General features: G+C 33.8%; 1 protein-coding gene across 1 annotated transcript; it reads left to right on the forward strand.

The window, feature by feature from the left end:
• The first annotated feature begins 205 nt into the window (after nucleotides 1-205).
• On the forward strand, nucleotides 206-26,260 carry LOC139485708 (uncharacterized). Its single transcript, XM_071270350.1, has 6 exons — nucleotides 206-287; nucleotides 7,167-7,208; nucleotides 10,380-11,623; nucleotides 12,469-12,568; nucleotides 14,720-14,770; nucleotides 24,835-26,260. Exons 1-6 carry the CDS (start codon nucleotides 218-220, stop codon nucleotides 26,070-26,072), a joined length of 2,745 nt encoding a protein of 914 aa, XP_071126451.1. The 5' UTR covers nucleotides 206-217; the 3' UTR covers nucleotides 26,073-26,260.
• Nucleotides 26,261-26,765: the final 505 nt, after the last annotated feature.

Here is a 26,765-nt window from a genome sequence, read left to right on the forward strand (position 1 = left end):
AAATCTGTATAAACGGTTTTTTTTCATTTTTAAATACCGTAAATTGCGTCGTCAGAAGACCAACCCACAACCGGAAAAATGTAGTACCAAAATTTTACCTATGAACAAATCTTTGCAACTTTGATTTGTAACATATTAATGCATGCATATGTTTATATCTATAATAAGGCTTGCTGTGAACAAATTTACACATTTGTAGGCATGCACTCAAACGCCGATGGTACCAGGTGACTACGAGGATAATGACTGTGACGGATACATCGATGAAGATGTTTGCATCACCTTAGGTAACTTATAGAATATCTCACTTGAGACTTTTTATCATATACAATTACTTTATTTTTTGTAGGATAAATATGTGGTTGTATCGACTCTTGAAAAACTAATATTCACTGAGACCAACGGCCTCATACGTAATAAATAGGGGGAAAATTACCGATTTTTCAAAACGAAACCTTCATTTGAAATGCTATATCATAATCTCACCAAGTCGGAAAGTGAGAACATGTCAAAAACTGCCCCAAATTTCATTGATAAGAATTCACTATTCTTATTGCTTAAAAAGAATAAGAATTTTATTATAAGATACTGATTATGTTTTAAAGTTGTAAGTAATCGGTTTAGAAAATGTTTGGTGAAACAAAACAAAATCAATGATTTTGAAGAAAACAAACAGCACCCTGTTACATTAGATTGATTTATCATTTAAACTTGACATCGGTGCTTTGGAGTTTCAAATTTCCTTTTCTTAAATGGAAAATGCATTGTCCTGTATCATTTTGTTGTTTATTAGTAGATTTTAAATTACCTATAGTGAATTTTGCACCTTTCCAGAAAATAAAATACTATTTAGTGTTGGTTTTCTGTTTAGTACCTACTTCAAATGATAATACGATATCTACCTCAAATGATAATACGATATCTACCTCAAGTGATAATAAGATTTCTACCTCAGATGATAATACGATATAAAAAAGAAGATGTGGTATGATTGCCAATGAGACAACTGTCCACAAGAGACCAAAATGACACAGACATTAACAACTATAGGTCACCGTACGGCTTTCAACAATGAGCAAAGCCCATATCGCATAGTCAGCTACAGACCCCGATATGACAATGTAAAACAATTCAAACGAGAAAACTAACGGCCTCATTTATATAAAAAAAAATGAACGAAAAACAAATATGTAACACATAAACAAACGACAAACACTGAATTACAGGCTCCTGACTTGGGACAGGCACATACATAAATAATGCGTCGGGGTTAAACATGTTAGCGGGATCCCAACCCGCCCCCTAACCTGGGACAGTGGTATAACAGTACAACATAAGAACGAGCTATAAAAATCAGTTGAAAAAGGCTTAACTCATCAGATGGACAAAAATACAAGTGGACGTGGCCGGGTACTTGTACATCCCGACAACAAGAGGACACTAGGAACAGATCTGAGAGTACTCACAGTTATCTGACAGCTAGTTCAAAGCCACTAACAACTAATAAAAAAAATCATGCATCTAAGACTAAATTATCAATCCGTACACATCCAACATCCAATGGATTTAGTGTAAAGACGTCATAAACAGTCAGAGAAAAACATGACCTTGTGTAAGGCCAAGTAACAAGTATCGACAGATTGTAGATCCATGAATGTGTATATGTATATAACATACTAGTAATATTTAGTTTGCTTTTAATTTACTGATAATAAAATCAATTTTTATACCAATAAAAACAATATTCAATGATCTTATTACAGTGTTGAATCGGTAACCTTTAATGATAAATTTATTTAAAGGAGCGATACGTTTACAAGGATCATTTCTAAATTTCCGGGCACGGTTAACAACATTTCTGTAAAAATGAGGATGTGCTATCCCGTTGAAATAAGTTTTCTACAGGTACAACCAAACTTCAAAACCAAATCTTTATATCTATAGAAAAATTAAGTAAAGGTTTTAAGAAATTTATGGTAACGATATCCCTGGTTTAATATGTCTAGCTCAATTGATAATACGATATCTACCTCGAATAATAATTTTAAAAGGTGATAATACGATATCTACTTCAAATGATAATACGAAATCTACCTCAGGTCATAATACGTATCCTACTTCAGGTGAGAATACGATGGCTTCTTCGGGTGAAATCACGATATCTATTTCAAGTGATAAAACGATATGTACATTAAGTAATAAAACGATGTCTGCCTCATGTGATAATACGATATGTACATTAAGAAATAAACGATATTTACCTCAATTGATAATACGATATCTACCTGAAGGAGTAATACGATGCCTACCTCAAATGGTAATACGATATCTACCTCAATTGATAATACGATATCAGGGGGGCTTATATTTTTTTAGAAAAAAATATTTTGATTCTGATTCTGGCCAGCACCTAGAATAGGGAATGACCGTTTGATTTGTAGAAAAGCTGAAATAAAAAGGCAGGACAGGTCATCCAAGATGGGAAATGGCATCAAATGTAGATATGGGTGCAGCTCTTTTTAAAAGGACTGATTGTCTGAAGATATAGCATATCACTTACAGCATTGTGTTAACAATGCTAATACATGTATTTATAATACATTTTGTTGTAAATTTTGACCGTCAAATCAAGATTGAATATTTATTCAGTCTGTGTTTTAGGTAAATTTAAAATGAAGATCACATTTGCTTTTAAATTAGTAAATTTTATTTATTTGTCACCATGGAGATGTCATCTGTATTACTATATTTACTTGTTGGTTTAAATAATGCATGAGCATGCTGGAAGAGGAAAAAGAACAACAGTTCATGTATGCAAATAACGACTCCTTTGATAGAAAAGTGATATCTGACAATTTACAACTACCTGCAAACTTTAAGCTTTTAAAAACAAGTAACAACTTTAATTGGATGCAGTACCAAACTCTCCCAAATGGTACACACATTTCGCGTTGAAATGGTGACCAAAACACTAGTTTAGGGACCGGTCATTTTACTTGCATGGACAAGGTTGGTTTTTTTTTTGGGGGGGGGGGGATGGAAATTTATTTGATTCCAAATTTTAAGAGACTGAATGAAAAAAAAATGGCTAGAAATGGAAGAGACAAAAATAATTTCGGACGGAAAAATTGAACATGCTCTTCCTTGAACATGCCCTTCCCCCAGCCCCATTTTCAATTTAAATAGCTGGTCCCTTAGTTCAAAATTTCTGCCCCAATCATAGATTTGCCTGATAGTTTTTGCCTAGTCATATATTAGCCTGAAATTACTGGCATAGTCATATAATAAGGTTTAAATTTCATACCCAGTCATGTAGTCAAGACAAGTTGAAAAATTACCAATTCTAACGGAACATCTGTATATACTTTTATATAGGAAGTGACCCCTCCTTGGGTGCATAAATGCAAAGCTTAAGAAAAAATTAACTGAAAATTTGTATAAATCCGGATTATTGTTTAGAATAAATAACAAAAAAGGGGGATTATTATACTCTTTGTACTTAGGGGGGAAAGAAAAAAACGAATACCGAATACTTAACAGAAAACTTCATATATACTATGTGTTCTTTCGCAGAATGAACGATGAATAACCAAATAAGATATAATGATATAACTGTATAATTCCAGCGTATTAAGTTCCAATTTTTTTTTCGGCGTACTATTCTATTTCACCGGATCAAATATCTGAAATAATACTAGCAATACCGCATACTAAATGGGGGTTAGGGGACGACCCTTTGATTCTAGGTTCGGAGCTGTCAGATTTTGAAAATTTGATTGGCGAGGGAAAAAAATAACTATGCTTACTTTCACCTAAAAAAAACTGGCCTCCAAATTCTATTATACAGTAAAATGATACATGTGTAATACATAATCTTGCGTGTAGCAGTTGAATTTTTTTTCTAAAATAAATAATCCGATTGACCAAATCTACCAGGGCGGTCCCCTCAGAATCAAATGGTTGCTCTTATACTCTACTTAAAGACAGATGATCGATATTCGCTATAACTGTGATATAAAATAATATATAAGAAAAAGACGGGAAAAAATGGGGGTGGAGTTGGAGTCAAATGATTATTTTATTATTTGTTGCAAAATTTTTGTAAGGAACAGTCCCTTACAGTCCCTTGCAAGAAATTTGCAATAAATAAAAAAAAAATCATTTGTCCCGGACCGACCATTTAACATGAAGAGGGGGTGGGGGCATGTTTCTTTCGGAAATAATATATTTGATTCTGAATATTGAGAAAACAATAAATCTGGCAAGGTAAGGAAGAAAGAAATCTTGAATAATTACCACAAAAAATAATGTAAATTTGAAGAAAAAAAAATTTGTCGCGCCGCATAAAATAAACTTTCAAGTTAAATTGTCGGTCCCTACCAGTTTAAATGTTTATTTTTGAACAAATATATATTCAATATCTTCTATATGTTTTTCTATCGAATGCACCGTGGTATTTAAAAGATTGTCCTCATGATTAAATCATGCTATCATGCAATCTTTGGTGTAGCACCACTAAGAATAGAAACGGGTAGATTTGAAAAATTAATTTTAAAAGATCGAGTCTGTGATAATTGTATGAATATTTTAGAAGATGAAGCCCATGTTATTTTATCGTGTCCTTTGTATGATGATTTTAGAAAAAAAATTATTTGATGAAGCAACACATTTTAATAGTGATTTTATGTCTTATGATGATAAACAGAAATTAGTGTTTTTATTTACAGATAATAATATGATTCGTAGCTGTGCCAAAGCCTGTAATCTTATTTTAGATAGACGTAGAAATGTTTTATACTGTAAATAATGTTAATGTCAATATGTTTTATAACAGATGCATTCTTTATATAATTTTTAATGTTATAGTCTCTTGTAATTCTGTACAGAATGGCTCTCTTTTTATATTTATATATTTTTACATTTAATGTAATGTTGTATTATATATTATTGAGAGATGAGACTTAAATAAAATATTGAATTGAATTGAATTGCAAAAGTGAAGAAGGTGATCACCTCAGGTATACATTTATACATACTGTTTCGTTTTAGTCCGTACATAGGCATTTCCGGTATATAAGTTGAAAATACATAGTCTTATATATCCATTCTTATACTTGAAAGCTCGTATTTTATCATTGGTTTCTAATAAAGGAAACTTTGTGAGGATTCAAGGAATATTTTAGTCGATCATTCGATTTTAATCAGCTTTACCCAATATGAAAATCACTGCTCCCAATACGTTCGTTCGTCGTTATTCGTCGGTTCGTGATCTCACCGGTTACCTCTAATAGGATGTCTACCTCAAATAATAATACGATATCTACCTTAAGAGATAATACAATATCTACCTCAAGTCATAATACGATATATACCTCAAATGATAATACGATATCTACCTCAAATTATAATACGATATCTATCTCAGTTGATAATACGATATGAATCTCGAGATATTATACAAATATAGCCTTTGAATGAGGTCGATACAAGGATATATTGACCTGAAAGAAGTATGTTGACTGAGGACGAAGTCCGAGGTCGATATACTTCTTTGGGTCGATATAGCCTGTATTGACCTCATACAAAGGCTATATTTGTTATATTATTAATTTCCGACCAAATTTGTATCAAAATCGTCATTTGATTTTGTTCGAATTTTATAGATATCATATTGTCTCCTTGACAATAACAAAATATTAGTTGTTGTTTCATTTGCTTTTTTTTTGTTTGTTTTGACATCTTATGTATTTGAAGATTTTTTTTCGTCAAATAATCGATGACAGATATCATTTGTTTCAAAACGTTTTTATGATATCCTGAAATTCTTAAAATAACCGTGCAATATGCTTTTTGCTATCCGCCGTTTTCTCTGTACCTTCAAACATATAGTTTAACATGTGACTATCCCTAAACGAATCAAATTTGTTAAAACATACGAATTAATAATATTATGCGATATCTACCTCAAGTCATAATACGATGTCTACCTCAAACCATAATACGATTTCTACTTCAGGTGATAAAACAGTATATACTTTAAGCAATAATACGATATCAACCTGAAGTCATAATACGATCTATACCTCAATTGATAATAAGATATCTACCTGAATTGATAAAACGATATGTGCCTCAAGTGATGATACGATATCTACCTCAAGTCATAATACGATGTCTACCTCAGATCATAATATACAAATATAGCCTTTGTATGAGGTCGATACAAGGATATATTGACCTGAAAGAAGTATATTGACTGAGGACGAAGTCCGAGGTCGATATACGTCTTTGGGTCGATATATCCTGTATTGACCTCATACAAAGGCTATATTTGTTATATTATTAATTTCTGACCATATTTGTATCAAAATCGTCATTTAGGTTTGTTGGAATTTTATAGATATAACATTGTCTCCTTGACAATAACAACATATTAGTTGTTATTTCATTTACTTTTTTTTTGGACATCTAATGTATTTGAAGATTTTTTTTTCGTCAAATAGTCGATCACAGATATCATGTGTTTCAAAACGTTAAACAATATCTTGAAATTCATTACATGACGTCACAAAGTATATTGGTTTTTAGATATTCTATAAATAACCGTGCAATATGCTTTTTGCAGGTCAATATGCGTTTTGCTATCCGCCGTTTTCTCTCTACCTTCGAAAATATAGTTTAACATGTGACTATCCCTAAACGAATCAAATTTGTTAAAATATACGAATTAATAATATTACGATATATTATATCTCAAGTTATAATACGATGTCTACGTCAAGTCATAATATGAATTCTACTTCAGACATATCAAGTGAATTTAAATAATATTTATACTTTTATTATTAAAAACATTTGGGAAGTGTTTCGCGATTTTTTTGGGGGAAAAGATGAATTTACGAAGAATCTGGTGCCATCTCATACTTTCGATTAGACCTGCTGAGTTATTTATTTTCAATACATTGCCAGTCAGGTAATTTATTTTCAAACTACCACAGAACAAACCATTTATTTTTGTAATTATCATGGCTGAGTTATCTATTTTCAAAATCCTCCTCCCCCTCCCCCTCCCAGAATATCAAATGGTCGTCCCCAAATTCAAATGATAATACATTTTCTTCTTCAGGTGATAATACGGTGTCTTATTGATATTTTTTAAACTTCAGATCCTAGCTTGGATTGTGCTGCTCCATATACTTCAAAAACAGGTAAGTCAATGTGTAATACAATCATTTCATTGGCAGATCCATGTTATGTGGTAGCGCAGTGGAAATGATAAACATACTTTTTTTTTATAGAAATATAAGAAAATATACGTATGGTATTATTGACAACGAGTCGACTATCCACCAGATATACCATATGCTATACGACCTTCAACAATGAGAAAAATCCCCCGCGAATAGTAATCGATAAAGGAACTCCACTTGTCAAAATGTAAATAGTAAACCAACGGCCTGATTTATGAACTAAATGCAATAAATACCAGGACTGGAACATACAAAAAGTGGCACAGTGATATCAAAATTATAGGACGTGTTATCAAAGCATATGAGACAACAGTCATCTCGAGAACAAATTACATAGAAGCTAACAACAATATGTCACCCTGCGATCTTCATTAATAAGCAAATCCCATGCCGCATTGTAATCTATACAGGGCCTCGAAGTGACAAACGTAAAACAATTCAAACGAATAGAGATAATGCACATTAAAAACAATTATTCCCCACAATGTTCATGTCTTATATGTTTTTTTTTTTTTTAATTTTCAGTTCATTTAAATGTTAAGAGTTAGACCCATTGGTGATCTTCAGCTGTTTTCTGCTCTTTGGTCGGGTTGTTGTCTCTTTGATAATTTCCGAATTTCCATTCTCAATTTTATGCTTGATAAAAATAGAAGCTCTGTTGTATATTTAAGTTAAAGGGGACAAACAATATTGCAGATCAAATTTATTCGTTCATAGTGTGTTAATTTTCCTTTTTTGATTGAGTTAAGCCTTCCTATTAATATTTTATCGTGTGTTTTTCTATGTTGTGATGTTATACTATTGTTTAAGAAAAAGGGAGAAGGTTTGGTACCATTAAAACGTTTAATCCCGCTTCAAAGGTTTGCACCTGTCCTAAGTCAGGAATCTGATGTACAGCAGTTGTCGTTTGTTTATGTAATTTATACGTGTTTCTCGTTTTTTATATAGATTAGACCGTTGGTTTTTCCGTTTGAATGGTTTTACACTGGTAATTTTGGGGCCCTTTATAGCTTGTTGTTCGGTGTGAGCCAAGGCTCCGTGTTGAAGGCCGTACATTGACCTATAACGGTTTATTTTTATAAATTGTTATTTGGATGGAGAGTTGTCTCATTGGCACTCACACCACATCTTCCTATATCTAAGTATTGCAACTATAAAAACCTGTTTGTGATCTAAAACTATTTTCACTCAATTGTTCACTTATATGTTCATGTTTCAATACAATTTGTGTTGTTCTCAAGTACCCTGTAAAGTAAATCCCTTTTTAGCTCACCTGGCCCGAAGGGCCAAGTGAGCTTTTCCCATCACTTTGCGTCCGTCGTCCGTCGTCGTCCGTCGTCGTCGTCCGTCGTCGTAAACTTTTACAAAAATCTTCTCCTCTGAAACTACTGGGCCAAATTAAACCAAACTTGGCTACAATTGTTATTGGGGTATCTAGTTTAAAAAATGTGTGCGGTGACCCGGCCAACCAACCAAGATGGCCGACATGGCTAAAAATAGAACATAGGGGTAAACTGCAGTTTTTGGCTTATAACTCAAAAACCAAAGCATTTAGAGCAAATCTGACAGGGTAAAATTGTTGATCAGGTCAATATCTATCTGCCCTAAAATTTTCAGACAAATCGGACAACCCGTTGTTGGGTTGCTGCCCCTGAATTAGTTATTTTATGGAAATTTTGCAGTTTTTGCTTATTATCTTGAATATTATTATAGATAGAGATAAACTGTAAACAGCAATAATGTTCAACAAAGTAAGATTTACAAATAAGTCAACATGACCGAAATGGTCAATTGACCACTTTAGGAGTTATTGCCCTTTGTAGTCAATTTTTAACCATTTTTCGTAAATCTTAGTAATCTTTTACAAAAATCTTCTCCTCTGAAACTACTGGGCCAAATTAATCCAAACTTGGCCACAATCATCATTGGGGTATCTAGTTCAAAATATGTGTCCGGTGACCCGGCCAACCAACCTCGATGGCCGCCATGGCTAAAAATAGAACATAGGGGTAAAATGTAGATTTTGGCTTATAACTCTAAAACCAAAGCATTTAGAGCAAATCTGACATGGGGTTTAATAATCTATTAGGTCAAGATCTATCTGCCCTGAAATTTTCCGACAAATCGGACAACCGGTTGTTGGGTTGCTGCCCCTGAATTAGTAATTTTAAGGAAATTTTGAAGTTTTTGTTTATTATCTTGAATATTATTATAGATAGAGATAAACTGTAAACAGCAATAATGTTCAGCAAAGTAAGATCTACAAATAAGTCAACATGACCAAAATTGTCAGATGACCCATTAAGGAGTTATTGCCCTTTATAGTAAATTTTTAACCATTTTTCTAAAATTTTCGTATTCTTTTAAAAAATCTTCTCCTCTGAAACTACTGGGCCAAAGTAAACCAAACTTGGCCACAATCATCATTTGGGTATATAGTTCAAAAAATGTGTGGCGTGACTCGGTTAACCAACCAAGATGGCCGCCACATCTAAAAATAGAACATAGGGGTAAAATTCAGTTTTTGGCTTATAACTCAAAAACCAAAGCATTTAAAGTAAGTCTGACATGAAGTAAAATTGTTTATCAGGTCAAGATCTATCTGCCCTGAAAAGGCAATAAATGTCGGCAAAGTAAGATCTACAAATAAGTCAACATGACCGAAATGGTCAGTTGACCCCTTTAGGAGTTATTGCCCTTTATAGTCAATTTTTAACCTTTTTTCGTAAATCTTTGTTATCTTTTACAAAAATCTTCTCCTCTTAAACTACTGGGCCAAGTTCATTATAGATAGAGATAATTGTAAGCAGCAAAAATGTTCAGTAAAGTAAGATAGTAAGATGTACAAACACATCACCATCACCAAAACACAATTTTGTCATGAATCCATCTGCGTCCTTTGTTTAATATTCACATAGACCAAGGTGAGCGACACAGGCTCTTTAGAGCCTCTAGTTAAATAATGTTAATGACATGAATAATTGTATTGCTTACTTGTTTCAAATTGAAAAGAAGTATATATAATGTTCGCAGTACCTACAGCAATTTTTTGCTAAATTGGTCTTTTTATAAATGCTATTTGCTAAATGATGTTTTTTTTATTCTTTATCACGTACGTTAAAATTTTAGGCCCTGCGGGTACAGCTGGAAAACATTTTTTCCTTGCTTTTATGAATGACAAAGACTTGTACATAGAGGGTAACGTGTCTATAACTTTGACACCAGCAACGGCACTTCCGGCGACCATTCACGTGGAAAGTAGTTTTTCAAGTTGGAAAACGGACTTTACCTTGAACCCTGGAGATGTCAAACAACTTTCAGCTAGAAAATATGAAGTCATAGGGTTGGCTGATTTGACTTATCATGCAACGCATGGTATTATTATTACGTCAACAAGTGATATAGTGGTAGTGGCCCAATATATTTCTACTGAAATTGCAGTAAGTTCTTTTATTGTATACCCGGCAGAGTCCATAGGTTTTGACTATTTCGCAGTTACGGATTTAAAAGGCAAAGATGGTAAATGTGTGATTGTTTGTACAATGAACAACACCAGGGTAAGAATCCAGTTGTCTCTTGCAGCCAACCATACTCTCAGTTCAAGCGATTTTCGAATATATCGATACGGTGAAGTGATGTCTTTTCAAATGTGGGAACGTCAAACGTACCAAATTACATTTACGGAAGACATTACCGGAAGTAGAATTAGTGCTAATAAACCTATAGCAGTTTTCTGTGGTGGTAATACAGAAGACAAAGGGTTTGTTGCAGAACAATTGTTACATACACAAACATGGGGGAAACACTACCTCATCCCCCCTTTTCCTGGTATTAAACTTACAATTATGTCAAGAGGAAATAAAAACCACGTTACTATTAATTCACTCAACTGTGGGATAAATATTTCCCTAACACTGAACTATTCGGGTTCTTATGTTAATGAATTTTTTCAGGATATATCATTACAGACATGTGTAATAAACATTTCTGCAGAAAAAGAAATATCAGTGACTGTGTATATGCCTTTAAATATGGATGTAAATCCTTCCAATCTAGTCATATCTAGTACGGACCAGTATACATCAAATAGTGTGTTTATAGTTCCAGAAACTCCATTTGAAGCAAGTACCACTTTCTTTGTTGGTTTTGTTTCACGTATTGGTATCGAGAGTTTTGAAGCAGTTACATTAGATGGGACACTTTTACCAAACGCTATGTACCACGAAATTGGCATTGGTGTCCATAACCTAACTACAAATAGAGATATGTTTGTCTATATTTTTGCCTTTAGTGAAAAGAAAACTGATGGTTCAAATTTACCTGGATACAGTTACGCATACGCTGCTGGTATGTTAATACAGCAAATTGTACAGGTATCTAAAATTCTATTGTATTAATTTTATATGAGTATATTTTTTTTTATTTCACAGGAATTTCAATCAGTAATATTTTTTTCAGACTTTTTAACAGGATTTTTGTGACAAAAATGTCGGTTATTGATTTGGGGATGTACGGTAATATGTTGTTACTGACGACTAAATGAAGGTCAAGTTCAATAATGGCGATTTTGAATTTTTCCGTTCAGGAGTTATGGTTCTTGAAAGATTGAAAAATTGAGTTTCCAGTCGTGTCCATGCATTTACGCATGAACTGTTCTACCAAAGCTTTCCAAATTTTAATATGTTGTTACTGATGACGAAATGGCGGTCAAGTTCAATAATGACGATTTTGACTTTTACCGTTCAGGAGTTATGGTTCTTGAAAATTTGAAAAATGAAGTTTCCGGTCGTGTCCGTGCATTTTCTCATGAACCATTCAACCAAAGCTTTTGAAATTTGAGGTCAAATTTGATATTGACGATTTTCACTTGCACCATTCATCAGTAATGGTTCTTGTGATATTGCCAGGACACAAATAAATGTTAATAAATCCGGTTTGCTGTCGTTGTGACAGCTTCTTGTTTTGTTTTATATATTTTTTTGTATGAATGTATGTTTTAGTGTAATAATAGAACCCCACGAGCGTTTTGTCTACACGATACCTAATAGTGCACTCGTATCAAACCAGTTGGAAAACCAAAATTTAAGGAAAGAGCGTTAAAGACTAAAAATTCGAAAACGTTATTATGATAATGTATATACATATGAATTTGTATTGACAAGAGTTCGAGTAACACGGTGTAGGCTTTGAGTGCTATATACTTGAGTTATGATTTCAGGACTGTATACCGAGCTTAGAGATAGTTGATGGCGTTGACAATGATTGTGATGGTGTTATCGACGAAGATCCATGTTATACTACATTGAATGCAACAATGGGTAATGCTATCTTTGTTGTTTTTTTACAGCGCATTCCATTGAGTGAGTAGCGAAAAGTTACATCTTTGGTTAGCTTGCCTGTTAGATGAACCGTGAAGTCATTGTTAGGTCAGGTATACTACCCTCCTTTTGAAGTAGCATAGTCCAACAGACAGATCGATTGGTTTTCTGTCGGACTAGTCTATCAAAGTAGGGTAGTTTACCTAACCTAACAATGACTTCACGGTTCAGCTAACAAGCAAGCTAACCAAAGATATTACATTTGGCTATACACTCAATGGGATGCGCTGTAAATGATACTATAGTATAACGGTATTGTCTACTAATGGTTTTTTTAATCAGTAATTAACGTGTTGTTTTAGTGATTTTGAGGTAGGGATACCAGGTTCTACCCCCGGTCGAGTTTAACCAAAGTCTTGAAAGTTGATATACCCGGTTCGGCACTAAGCACCCGATATTTAAGAGTCAGAGAAAGAATAATAAGCTCGGAGTGAGAAATAATTTGACCGCGAAGAGTGAATTGTTATATTTGAGAACTATGTAGCATGTTAAAAATCTGGTTTTGTGACAAAGTAGGATTCGTATTCATATCACAAGTTATCGTAATGATACGCATTTTGTAATTGCCACTATAGTCGTTAAATTCAGATCCATTCATTCACCTATCTTGATCCTTGTCGGATTTGATGCTCACTTTTAGAATATAAGTTGCATTTTGACTTTAGTATCGAGCATAATTCAAGGATGGTATATCTGAAAGACACGTTTTCAGTGTTGAGGTCAGAACTGTTCGTCGTTATTCAGATATGAAGGAAAATAAACTCAACACAGATACAAGGATTTAAACTTTTCACGACAGGTGCGCGTTTTGTCAGCAAAAGTCTCATCAGTGAAGCTTTATTAAAAAAAAAAAAGGCTAAACAAGTCGTAGTTGACGCGCATTTTTTCCCCTTTATTCTGAAAGATTTGTTAAATACAGTTTGGGTAATCCATTCTTAGGGTAGAAAATCTTAGTAATTTAAAAAGAGGAGTGAGACAACGAGAAAGCAACTCAAATTATGAGAAAAAAATCACCCAGTTTTAATCTTCTCTATCATTCTAATGTACTAGTAAACGATTCCACAACAAAGACTGATAACCACAAAACAAATATCATAAATCTTTTAGTGTTTATTAGCTTAATTATTGAAAATAAGAAGTGTTATCTTCATTGAATATTATTACAGCTGTATAGAGAACATTATAAAATAAACCCATTTAAATGTTTATAGTTAGAAATGAAAATGTCATTTACATTTAGATTTATCGCCCTTTGTCTCGTAAGGTTTTGGCGTGTAGACAATTACTTTATTATTTAATTTATGAATTCCTTGTTTTTAAAGGGTAGGCTAGTTATAATCGTTCTTGACAAAAACAGTTAGGAAAATAGGAAATTTTTCGTTTGAAAATTATAACGCAATTTATTAAATAAAGATACATTTGTATCATCTTGCTTCACATTGAAACAAACGAATGACTTTACCAAAGAAGGCGATAATGCTAATCAAATATAGATGCTTGTACTTGTCTTTATAAAGGGCTAAATGATGACCATGTGAAAAGAAAAAGTATACATTTCTTATTGTATATGGCAAAGAAGGGATACGGTGATTTAATTTTTGGCACCAAATCCGTACACGCACTTGACACATTTTAAGCTAATACTGTTTTTATTGCTGTTTTTCTTCAGAAAATGTTAGTGCGGTCCGTCAACACTTAGAAAAAGTTTATATTTCTGTGAAAAGCTATCTATAGCACCTGTTTAAGCGGAATTCTTTACCAATTCTTTGCAACATTCTATATCTACAATATCTATGCATAATTATCATGCAATACCCAGAGTAAAAATAAAAAAAAAAAAAAAAAAAAAAAAAAAGCAGTTTTATCTGCTTTTGATATTTATAACAATGAATTGGCGTAACTCATCTGATGTGTCTTGCTGATCTTGCTGTGCAATTCTACATTTGACCGTTTTCAATTTTTGCAATTCTACATTTGACCGTTTTCAATTTTTCTCAGAGTTCGTTTTTTTTTTTTTGGTTACTTGATGTTTTACTACGTTCACCCTTATAATAACTTATTATGGTAATCTACGTATTTTATGTATTTAAGGTAGTGATAATAGCTGGATGTTTGAAGAGGACTGCAATGAAAATTTATTGTGTAAGTATTTTACAATACAATACCAATAATCCTTCGGTTTTTAATCACTTAATTTATTGTATTTGTACTAATGTATTGACGCTTACATGTAACCAGTTTCAAAACGGAGCATCGCTCAATGAACATAAAAAATATTCTAGGATGAAAGTTGAAGAATAACGAGTCTTTTAAATTGATGTAGATCTGCAGATCTTACTTTCATTCAGTTGCCTTTTCGATTTTTTCTCGAACTTAAACACTTTTTGAAGAAAGTTTTCATTGACAGGATCTGACAGGGATCTTATACCGGTATAACTCTAACAGGATTTTAACCAAATTTAAGCGTTTTTCTTGTGTGAAACAGTTAATTATTGATATTATTTCTTTGTTTTATTATTTGCTGTGGTGTAACTTTTGTGTACATACATGTATAACTCCCAATTGCTGGTCAACTTGGTACTAGTAATACATCCATTTACTAAATTATTTCGACTATTTGATTTCTATCATTTGAATTTTATTTCTTGTTTACTGAACAAGAAGAGAACTAATAAAGCCCTCTCAAAAAATGCATGCTATCCATCTCTAATACTTGGAAGCTACATATAACTGCTTGTCGTGGAAGCAAACCTAGTGAAGGGGAATTAACTCTTACTCGATTGGATTTTTCAGTCAATCCAGAATGAAATAAATACATTGAAAATCATTTTCTACTTAACCGTTACCGTAAACCTTTGTAATAAATTAATCAATAATTTAATTTTCTTCTTTGCGCAATAGATAAATAATTTTATTGCATTCTAAACAAGTGTGGACACATATGAGTGTGGATAGTATGGTTGGATGTTTGACAGTGTCTTATGACAAAAGAAGTTCTATGTTTTTCCTATATGGTGTTATTAGTTGTGTTGCACGATGACAAACAATCTGAGCATTAGGAGTGTTGTTTATTTATTATTTAGTTTTTATGTTCAAGACGGGCATGGAAGAGACATTAATTGCATTAGTTACCAAATGATTATGATAGAATATGTTCCACATCTTTGATTTTGGATACATTTTGTAGCTAGGAGAGCAACACATAATACATTTTTCTAGGTTCATATTTTCATGTGTTTTTTTTGTAAATGGGAGATGATATCTAGATTTGAGAACATGATATAAGGAGCCTGTAATTCAGTGGTTGTCGTTTTGGTCTCTTGTGGAGAATTATCTCATTGGCAATCATACCACATCTTTTTTTTATATGTATTTGCTTACTATTTGTATGGTTCTATTTATATTACTTTGTGGAAGATCGTCAGTATCACTAGTAAATTAAATTGTTAAAAGGTCGAATTGTTCCTCAGATTAGAATACATTTATTGGTTTTTAGTAATGACAATGCCTGACAATATGCATGGGGCTAGATGAGATAGGAAGTAAACTTCTGCGCTGATTTTTATCAATTCTTTGATAATATTTCCTCCAAAGCTGGTCGAAGCAAAAAAAAAATTGACAAATATGAAAATGATTTCACCAAAAGAACATTTTTGAGCATGCTTTAAAGACTTAAAACTGCTCCAAAAGTAATCTAATAGAATTTCAAGCATGTCAAGTGGATATTATCAACATCTACTTAATAAGTCTTAATATGTCTAAATATCTAAAAAGTTATAGTATTCAAAAGGTATTGCAAAATTATTCTCTTTTCATTTTTGTTTGTTATATAGATACAAATATAAGTGATACATGTACCACAAATACAGTATTTGTTGTGGTATGAAAGTGTAGTATTTAACATTTACTGTTACAATGTAAATTCACACAAATTTATTAGAAATAAACAATTGAATGAAAAATGTTGAACATGTACAATGAAACATAGTTTTAGAAATCAATTAGGCCAGATAGGCCTTATAATTTTTTTTAAACATTATCGAATGACCATTTACACTCAGGACCAAGTCATCAGTAGGCAGTACAGATGTATTAAAACAACCTAGCATCATATTGCTAGTAGCGGGAGTAGCATTGTCGGGTTAATTTGTTCTTTTTATAAAATTTGGTCAAAGGACATATAATGGTTTGGTTCAAATCGATATATGCTTTTTATCTCCCTATTACTTACATTGAAGAAAGAGGTGATACTACTTTGACAAATCCTTGTACATGAGAGTTGTCTGTCAAATCTTTATTTCACAAAGAATGAATTGCATAACAATGAACTGAGCTCAAAGCAAAGTACTTAAATAATACACTTAGACAAAGAGCTAAATCCAGTGATATACTTTGTACTGGCTGCAGGTTCTTCATGAACATCCATTGACCAAAACCATATCTCAATAAAATGCCATACTACATGGTTGGATCAGAAGTCCTGTAAAAGACATGTTTTTTTTAATCGTATTTTAAGTATGCACAGGTTAAACTTTTTTGGGGTATAATCATTCAGTATCTATCAACTATCAATTTGCTTCATGCACAAATTGATATAGGTTGAGCGCTCTTCTGTTGGAAATAAGAACACACCTCCTGGCTCCACCTAATTTAAGTCAACTGATGAAGAAACATTCAAAACTATTAAATGTTATCCAAGACTTTTCAGTGTCTATTTACCAATGCCACTGAAACAGTACATATATACATGTAAGACTAAAATTTTAAAGTACTACATATATAAGACCAAAACTGATATTCGGTCTTTACTACATCTTCATTCCCCAAGTCATTTTCAAATTTTCCAAATTTAGCTATATTTAAGCTAACTACTCCTCACACACATGTATAGATTATCAGTTTTTGTACACATGAGTATCGTAAGATATTTGCCAGTGAGCCGCAATGAATATTTTTAGCGAGTGAGCCTAGCTAATGAGCTAAAATGAATCAAATTGTGTACTCAGTCAGAGTTGTTGATATTTTAAGGTATCTTTACAAAGAAAACCGGCAAATCTCAGTGGCAATTCAGCACTTTTCATAAAGGGGTGGCCTCTGACTTTCCAAAGGGCTGCCCACGCCTGTCAAGCTTTGATGATTTCCTATATAATCACCTTAATTTTTCCCACCAATAGGAGGATCTAGGGGGCAGACCCCTCCCCCCCCCCTTTTCGTTGGAAAAATTTTGTTGATTATATAGGGAATCACTGAAGCATGACTGGAGTGGGCCCCACCTTATGAAAAGTTCTGGATCAGCCACTGCCACCCCCTGGGTCTGTCTATGCATCTGTTTATGGTTCTGCGTAATAGTACCAACACTGTTTTTTTTTCACCTTCCTTACTTGGCCCTAGACAATTGCTTATCTGGTCAAGGTTCTATCACTAGCTATTTTAGACTAGAGATTTCATGCGTACAAATTAAACCGGACCTCAAACGCATGTACTACAGATGAAAAGAGACAAATAATTTTATATATAACCTTGAGTTTACTTCGACTACTGATATGCAAACCAAAAAACAGACACAAAAATATCATAAAATAGCGATTGAAAGATTGATTGCACTTTGAATGTATAGTTCAGACTGAGACACGTGTTACATGAGGAGCTGGTTTGTTTACAAATAATAATGTCACGTGATCACTCACTGACGTCACAATTTGCATCGATCTTGCAGTACACTAGACAGTTCGCTCAAACAGTACCCATTATCATGCAACGCAAATGTGATTGGTTATCAAAAATGCAAATAATACAGAAATAATGCATGTTTATTTTTAGAAGAAATTAGTTCATCAAAAAGATTAGATTTTCACTTTTGACACGAATAGGTCGGGTTGACATTTCTGTCATCGGGGATAATATTGAGATAAATGGGATTAAACTGACCGTCAAAGATGTCTAGAGAAGCACATCTGGAGAACTTTAACATAAATAAGCCATACTTACCAAAATTACTCTATATTAATAAACCCTATGTCAGTGAAATTTCACAATGATTACGATAAACGATTTTGATACTGACGATGATGCTGGTCACGGTTAAATTGGCGCAAAAAATATTCTTACTCCTATTGCTTTGTGTAATAAAGTTTGTATAGAATTGAATTTTACTGAAGTTCGGCATACAAAAAAACCTGGATATGCAGAAGCATGACAATATATTACTGATAAAGTGTGTATATATTTTTGTTAACGAAGTTGCCTGTATACTTCACTTGAGCGAAAGGATATCTCTATTTGTGAATCGGTTTATTAACCCTTTGAACCCAGGGTCGAAGTTGAAGATGTTAACATATTAACGAAAAATTTTTGGTTTGCTTTTACATCATTGAGGCCACCTATTTTCATTGCGGGGTTTCACATATTTCAAATGGAATTATAGAAAAAATAGAATGTTGTTAGCAGAATTAAAACAGAAAATGATGAACACTTGATTATTTTTAGCAATACATAAATTGGATTGAGGGTCTGTGTATTCACATTATTTGTAAAACTCTCCTTAATTATTCCTGTAAAGCGTGTGCTTTATATCGAGGCTTGCTATGCTTTACATCGGCACCACAGTGCTTCAACCAATCAGGGAATGTTTATTTGGGGCATTCGACCTATTCTAACTCAGATTTTTGCACATTTTAATCCAAATTATAGAAAAATGGAATATTGTTAGTACATATAAAATAGAAAATGATGAATACTTTTAGTTAAAGATGAATTGGATGGGGGTTCTGTGTATTTACATTATTTGTACAACTCTCCTTACTGATGCCATATTTTGGAATTTCCGTGACCTACATGTAAATGGTTTGCGAAAATTAATATTTTTATATAGTATAGTAATTAAACTTCAAAAAGTAAATCGGTTCGATTGAAGTATTATACGGCGGCTTCACTGTTGTGTCTTTAAAATACACCTATACTGCACGTACAAACTATGCTAGAGGAAAAACGATGATTTTCCAGTGTTATTTTCAACCCTTTTCAGATGCATAAAGCATTATATTTAGACTTTTTGGAAATGCCCTTAAATTGTATGAAGGTCAAGAATAACTGTATTTACCAATTTCATTCACAAATTATTTCTAGAACGGGTTTGTTGTGACGCCTCCAGGTGTGGGAGCTTCTCGCTGCATTGAAGACCCATTGGTGGCCTTCCGCTGTTGTCTCCTCTATGGTCGGGTTGTAATGGTTCTTTCCCGCATAAGCAATTTCACACAGCAAAATATAATGAACATGTTTACTTTTATATAAGTTTCTTTAATAAGGAAGTTTATTGGTAAATTGAGTTGTTTTCGCATCACTTAAGTAATTACATGTAACGAACTAACATAGGTCCAAGTAATGTGCAGTGGCTGATCCAGGGGAGGGTTTTCAGTTGGAACCGCCCCTTTTTTGGGGTGATCAATGCATTTGAATGGGCACATGGTTGGACCCCCCCTTTTCGCAAAATGGCTGGATCCGCCACTGATGTGTTTCAGTTTAGATTAGAGTAACTGAGACAGATCCAACCATTTTTTAAAAGGGGGGCCTCACCCAGGATAAGCAGAGGCGGATATAGTAATTTTTCAAAAAGGGGGACCTAATGTAAATTGAGTTTTTTCGCATCACTAACTAAATAACATAGGTCCGAGTAGTGTGCAGTGGCGGATCCAGCAGGAGGGTTCCCGGTTGGAATCGCCCCTTTTGGTGGGTTTAATTAAATGCATTTGAAAGGGGACATGGTTGGACCCCCCTTTCAAAATGGCTAGATCTGCCATTAATGTGTTTCGGTTCTGACTTGACTAGCTGAGACAGATCCAGCCATTTTTAAAAGGGGATCCTAACCCAGGATAAAGGGTCAGAGGGTCAGTTCCAACTGATATCCCTATCCAAATGAATTGATCGTCAACAAAAAAGGGAGGTTCAACCTCCGGAATCCCTCCTCCCCTAGATCCGCCACTGACCAGAGACTTAATGTGTACAAACCTGACGTAAAATTATGTACTATTGAATAATAAATAATATCACATTACCTCCAAAAATCACATGTTTCAATAATCCAAAAACGATGTTTATGTAAGAAGTTCCCGCGCAAATGTCATGTGTTACCGAAACGGGAAACACACAAAAGAATTGTAGGTGCATGTTGTCATTCGCATTCCGATTAATTTACACAGTTCAATAAAATATATATGTTAACATTATCTATATTGGTTTTGAATTTAGTTACTAGATCAGAAAAATGATTTGTTTCTCGCAGACAACACAAAATAATATACATATTAACTCGACACTTAATCTAAACATCCCTACAACAAAATGGGACGACCAAACAGATTTCCTAATTTTGATAAAGGTGAAATATGTAGAATAAGAATTGTGCACTCTGGAATAAGATCATAAATAAAGCCCTATATAGAGTGTAAACAAAAATAAATAATGTATGAAATCATTGTTTATTACATCTGCTTGCATAATAATATTGAAGTTGAAACTAACAACGATCACGTGTATCCTGTCAACCCCTGAAAAACATAATATTGTCTTCTTGACTACTTCCGCAAACCGTGGTCTGGTAAAATGATATATTGTTATAGTGTATGTTAATTAATGCTAACGAATTACCGGAAATAACAATAAAAATGTGGGTTACTTCAGATTTATCTTTATTTATTGAACTAGAACACACCCGTGATATCGCGGGTCCGTGACTGAATTAAAGTATATAACTATGCGCAAGCCTTATTTTAGTATTAGTGCTGTCATCTGATAAAGTCATGCCGATTATAAGATACACAATTTTCTCTGCTTTCAAATCTTTCTGTTTGAACCCGTCGAACTGGAACTTATCAATTATTGGTAATATTAATTATTTGGAAAACAAAAGGTCCTGGAATGGAGTATTTTTTAATCAACAGCATTGTCCTATATTAGTTATAAATAAAGTTGAATTCTTTGATTCGCTGTTTTACGTCATGCCCGCTAACAAATTGAAACTTATTTTTAGTCCAGATTTTTAGTATTCGTATTGTTATCTTAGAAAGTCTTACGAATTAAAATACTACAATAGGTAACAATTTGACAATTTAGTAATGTCAACCCTGTGATTATGACCCGTGTATATAGCATATTAATCCTGAATACACCGTTTGGTGGTGCGCCTGTCAGATGCGGAACGTACAGATAAGGTAATAGGTAACAGGTGATTATACTATTGGTATCGGTATCGGACTCGACCCGGAACTTACTAATTATTGGCAATATTAATTACGTGGAAAACAAAAGGGCCTTGAGTGGTGTAATTTTTAATCTACACCTTTGTACTATATTAGTTGTATATAAAGTTGAATTCTTTGGTTCGTCGTTTTTACGTGATGAGTGACGGCTGACAAATTGGACCTCGTAATTTTAGTATTATAGATATGGTACTTGAGTATTCGATTTTGTTGAAAGAAAAATTGGTCATGTGGAAAAGGAAAGATAAAAAGGAAGAAAGCATGAATCGTTTGATTAGTGATAAGATGTCTGGATAGAAATTTTGCATAATTACATCGCTTTTCTATAGGTATATGATCGTATATCTCATTGATGATGATTTAAAAAGAGCTAAAATCAATTATTTAAAATCAATTGTCAAAAACTATATAACTATAGATTGAAATAGATGTCAAGTCTAATTCAATGAAGATAAATGTATGCATTTTCAAGACAAACATGTGTGCTCATGGTGTTAAAAGAATGAGGGGACGACCAAATTTACATTTGGGAATTAGTATTTCGGAAATGCGCTGGAGATATGAAAAAAACCTCCGGATATTGTAACGAGCAAAAACGATAATCTTTAAAAATACATCTCATCCACAAAATGCTGGAAATGGCAGTAAATATAAAGATAAGAACTTGTGTTGTGATTGCCATTGAGACAATTTTCCCTTAGAGACCAAATGACATAGAAGTTGTTAACTATAGTAAACCGTACGGTCTTGAACAAAACTTGTACAAGAAGAAATAATATATGGACAGAATTGCAGTATTAATAATAATAGATCGGTTCTCGCAATGATTGAAAATAAATGTTCATGTGTAGAATTAAATCCTCCAGCTTCCACTAAAAAAATAAACTCTGCCATTCGAACTATCGTCTGCCGGACGAATCTTGCGTCACAAAATTGTTTAAGGTAGATCATAGGTATATGTTCTTGTGATAGAATTTTCTTATACTTTGCCAAAATGAAGGTTTAACTATGCTCTTTTCAAAAATATAAAAAAAGGATGGGTCACCGTGCTAGTTTTGAAGCTATGAATCGTTATCTAACATTATCTAAATTTGCTTAGAATGATCATGAAAAAACACATTTTTGTTCATAAAAAAAATCTATGAGATAGAAATTGGAAATAAATTGTGAGAAGATAGGTTTTATTATTATACCCCCGCTTTAAAAAAGGGGGGTATACTGTTTTACCTCTGTCTGTTCGTCCATCAGTCCGTCCATCAGTCCGTCCGTCCGTCCGTCCGTCAGTCAGTCCGTCCCATGAAGCTTTCGTCACATTTTTCTCAGGAACTACACATCCACCCTTTCTGTAATTTGGTATCAACATTTATATATTTATACCCCCGCTTTAAAAACGGGGGGGTATACTGTTTTACCTCTGTCTGTCCGTCCATCAGTCCGTCCATCAGTCCGTCCGTCAGTCAGTCCGTCCCATGAAACTTTCGTCACATTTTTCTCAGGAACTACACATCCACCCTTTCTGTAATTTGGTGTCAACATTTATATATGTCAGCCATACCGTGTGATGCGTTTTCAGATTCATCACTTGACAACTTCCTGTTTACCGAACACTTGTCTGATTTTACACATGATAGCCAAGTTGAAAATTTTCGTCACATTTTTCTCAGGAACTACAATACAAGGATTTCTGAAATTTGGTTTCAGGATTTATATAAGTCAGCTATACCGTGTGATGCGTTTTCAGATTCATCACTCGACAACTTCCTGTTTACCGAACACTTGTATGATTTTACACATGATAACCAAGTTGAAAATTTTCGTCACATTTTTCTCAGGAACTACAATACAAGGATTTCTGAAATTTGGTTTCAGGATTTATATAAGTCAGCTATACCGTGTGATGCGTTTTCAGATTCATCACTCGACAACTTCCTGTTTACCGAACACTTGTATGATTTTACACATGATAACCAAGTTAAAAATTTTCGTCACATTTTTCTCAGGAACTACAATACAAGGATTTCTGAAATTTGGTTTCAGGATTTTTATAAGTCAGCTATACCGTGTGATGCGTTTTCAGATTCATCACTCGATAACTTCCTGTTTACCGAACACTTGCATATTTTTACACTATTAATATTATCCACTTGCGGCGGGGGTATCATCAGTGAGCAGTAGCTCGCAGTTTCACTTGTATGTTTTAAGAAAATAAAAAGGAAAAAATGGTGTCCCCGAACTCGTTTTCTTGCTATAAGTAAAAATTTTAAAAATCCCTCAGTCCAGTATAAATTTGTTACTGAAAGAGTTATCTTCTCTTAAATGGCTTAGGTGAAAAAAGTAATTCTAAAACATAAATGTTTGATATTTGTTTAAATATTTTTATTATGCAATATATCAGCAAGTTTTCTTCATATAAATTAACAGTCTTATCAATAAAATTGCACATCTGTCTACAAATTTGCAGATTTGGGCAATATCCAATGAATGGAATGTACGTAAATTTATTTTAGACAAGGTTCTGTGTAGAACAAATGTACGCAGACAGGCTAAATTTGAAATCTGTATATATTTATATACATCTTGTCCTCTTTTCAAGTGACATACAATAATTACCAGCTACCGTCGCCAAAACCAATTTCAGAACATATACAATTATAAAATTAAATATTAATCCATTGTGTACAGTTGGTTTTCCCTCTGCCATACATGAATGAAACTATATTTGCCACTATATATGCTCGAAAACAACAAGGAAACATTCAAAAAGTTAAACAGGTTAATCGCAACGTCTTTGATCTCTCTGATATTTAAAAACCGTGACTTATCCTTTCCGTGGCCAATGAACAGAACCGATCATAAGTCCAACAGTGTAAAGTTGTCATTACTGAAGACTGTCATTTTATACGTTTATATAATATACCATAAAAAATGTTTTGCTTAACCTTTATATTGTAGCATATACTACAACAATTACTGATACGTCAACAGCTGAGCCCATGACCTCAACAGCTGAGCCTATGACCTCAACAGCTGAACCAGGAACTTCAACAGCTGAGCCTATGACCTCAACCGCTGAACCAGGAACCTCAACAGCTGAGCCTATGACCTCAACAGCTGAACCAGGAACATCAACAGCTGAGCCTATGACCTCAACAGCTGAACCAGGAACCTCAACAGCTGAGCCTATGACCTCAACAGCTGAACCAAGAACCTCAACAGCTGAGCCTATGGCCTCAACAGCTGAACCAGGAACCTCAACAGCTGAACCAAGAACCTCAACAGCTGAACCAGGAACCTCAACAGCTGAGCCTATGACCTCAACAGCTGAGCCTATGACCTCAACAGCTGAACCAGGAACCCCAACAGCTGAGGCAATGACCTTCACATCAGCCAGAGAAACCACGACAACCATGGTTCAGATACCGGAAACTTCAACTACAGAGACAACAGAAAAAATAGATTTTACCGTTACAAATACTAATGGAAAAGACTCTACAAAAACAACAGGAAATAGCGTCACAACAGAAACTGGTAACATGGAAAACACGATCACTACTGATATTGCAGAATCAACTCAAAGTTTGATACCAGAAGGATCAACAGTGACAACAGACGAAGCTTTGCCTGATACAACAATCAAATCAACACAATCAAACACTAATCAGGAAATAACTGGAAATACCGTCACAACAGAAATTGATGACTTAGACAACAATATCACCACTGATACTGCAGAATCAAGTCAAAGTTTGATATCGGAAGGATCAACAGTGACAACAGACGAACCTTTGCCTGATACAACAATCGGATCAACAAAATCAAACTCTAATCAGGAAACCACTGGAAATAGCGTCACAACAGAAACTGATGACGTAGATAATACTAGTCAAGGGACAGACACTACAGTTGGTAATACATGTTACTGCCCATGTTCTGTTGACGCTCTAAATACAGAAGAGAAAATACAACAAAGATTAGTTGACCTTCAAACATCATTACGAGTTGAAAAGCGGAAGTTGTCGTCCTCCGTTAGAAAGCTGAATTCAGCCACTGATGACCGAACGTCAGTCCGTTATTTGGGTATCAGTGGTGTGATAATTTTAATTACAGTTTTCTTGTTCATTATAATGTTGGATAGTATAAACCTTATCAAAGCAATCAAAACACGATTTGGTAAATATAATCTATCGTGATATTCGAACTATATAGTTACACTATAGAGCTTTCACTGAAACTCAGAAATGTATTTACGCATTTCTAAGAAAGACTAACACTGCATGCTAGAAACAGCGAAAATAATGCTTTAATCACTTAGTGCTTAGTGCTGATCAGGATGTTCACAGCTTCGGGTAGTTGCAAGAGTATAACTGTCGCGTACATGTTTATTATGTCACCCTGACGGAGGTCGGGTGACATATTGTTATTGTACGATTCTTTTTTTTTTCTTTATTGTTCCACACTTTTTTGTCCAGACTATTTCTCGGAATTGCATGGACCAATGATGATGGAAGTGTACCATAATGTTAACCCCCATGTGCAGATGTGCAATCGGGGGTTGGCATTTCCAAGATGGCTGTCGTTGTCATGGAAACAGAAATAATGTGAAAAATCGGAAAGTGTTCCAAAATGAATAAAACTTTGTGGAAATGTTACTTGGCATGCGAAGACTTGAAATCCATCTTTGGAATTTCCAAAATGGCGGCCGTTGCCATAGAAACAGTACAAACATCCAAATTTTCAAAATGCTTTTAAATTTTCGGAAAATTCGCAAAATGATGTATTGTAAAGTGAATTAAGTTAATTCAATGTTAAAAGTTTCGAAATGGCTGCCACTTAGTGGCAATTGGCGGACCAGGGTGACATCCGCTATTGCTTGCAATGGCAAT

The sequence above is a fragment of the Mytilus edulis genome, chromosome 8 (assembly GCF_963676685.1).
Source record: "Mytilus edulis chromosome 8, xbMytEdul2.2, whole genome shotgun sequence".
Taxonomy (NCBI): Eukaryota; Metazoa; Mollusca; class Bivalvia; order Mytilida; family Mytilidae; genus Mytilus; species Mytilus edulis.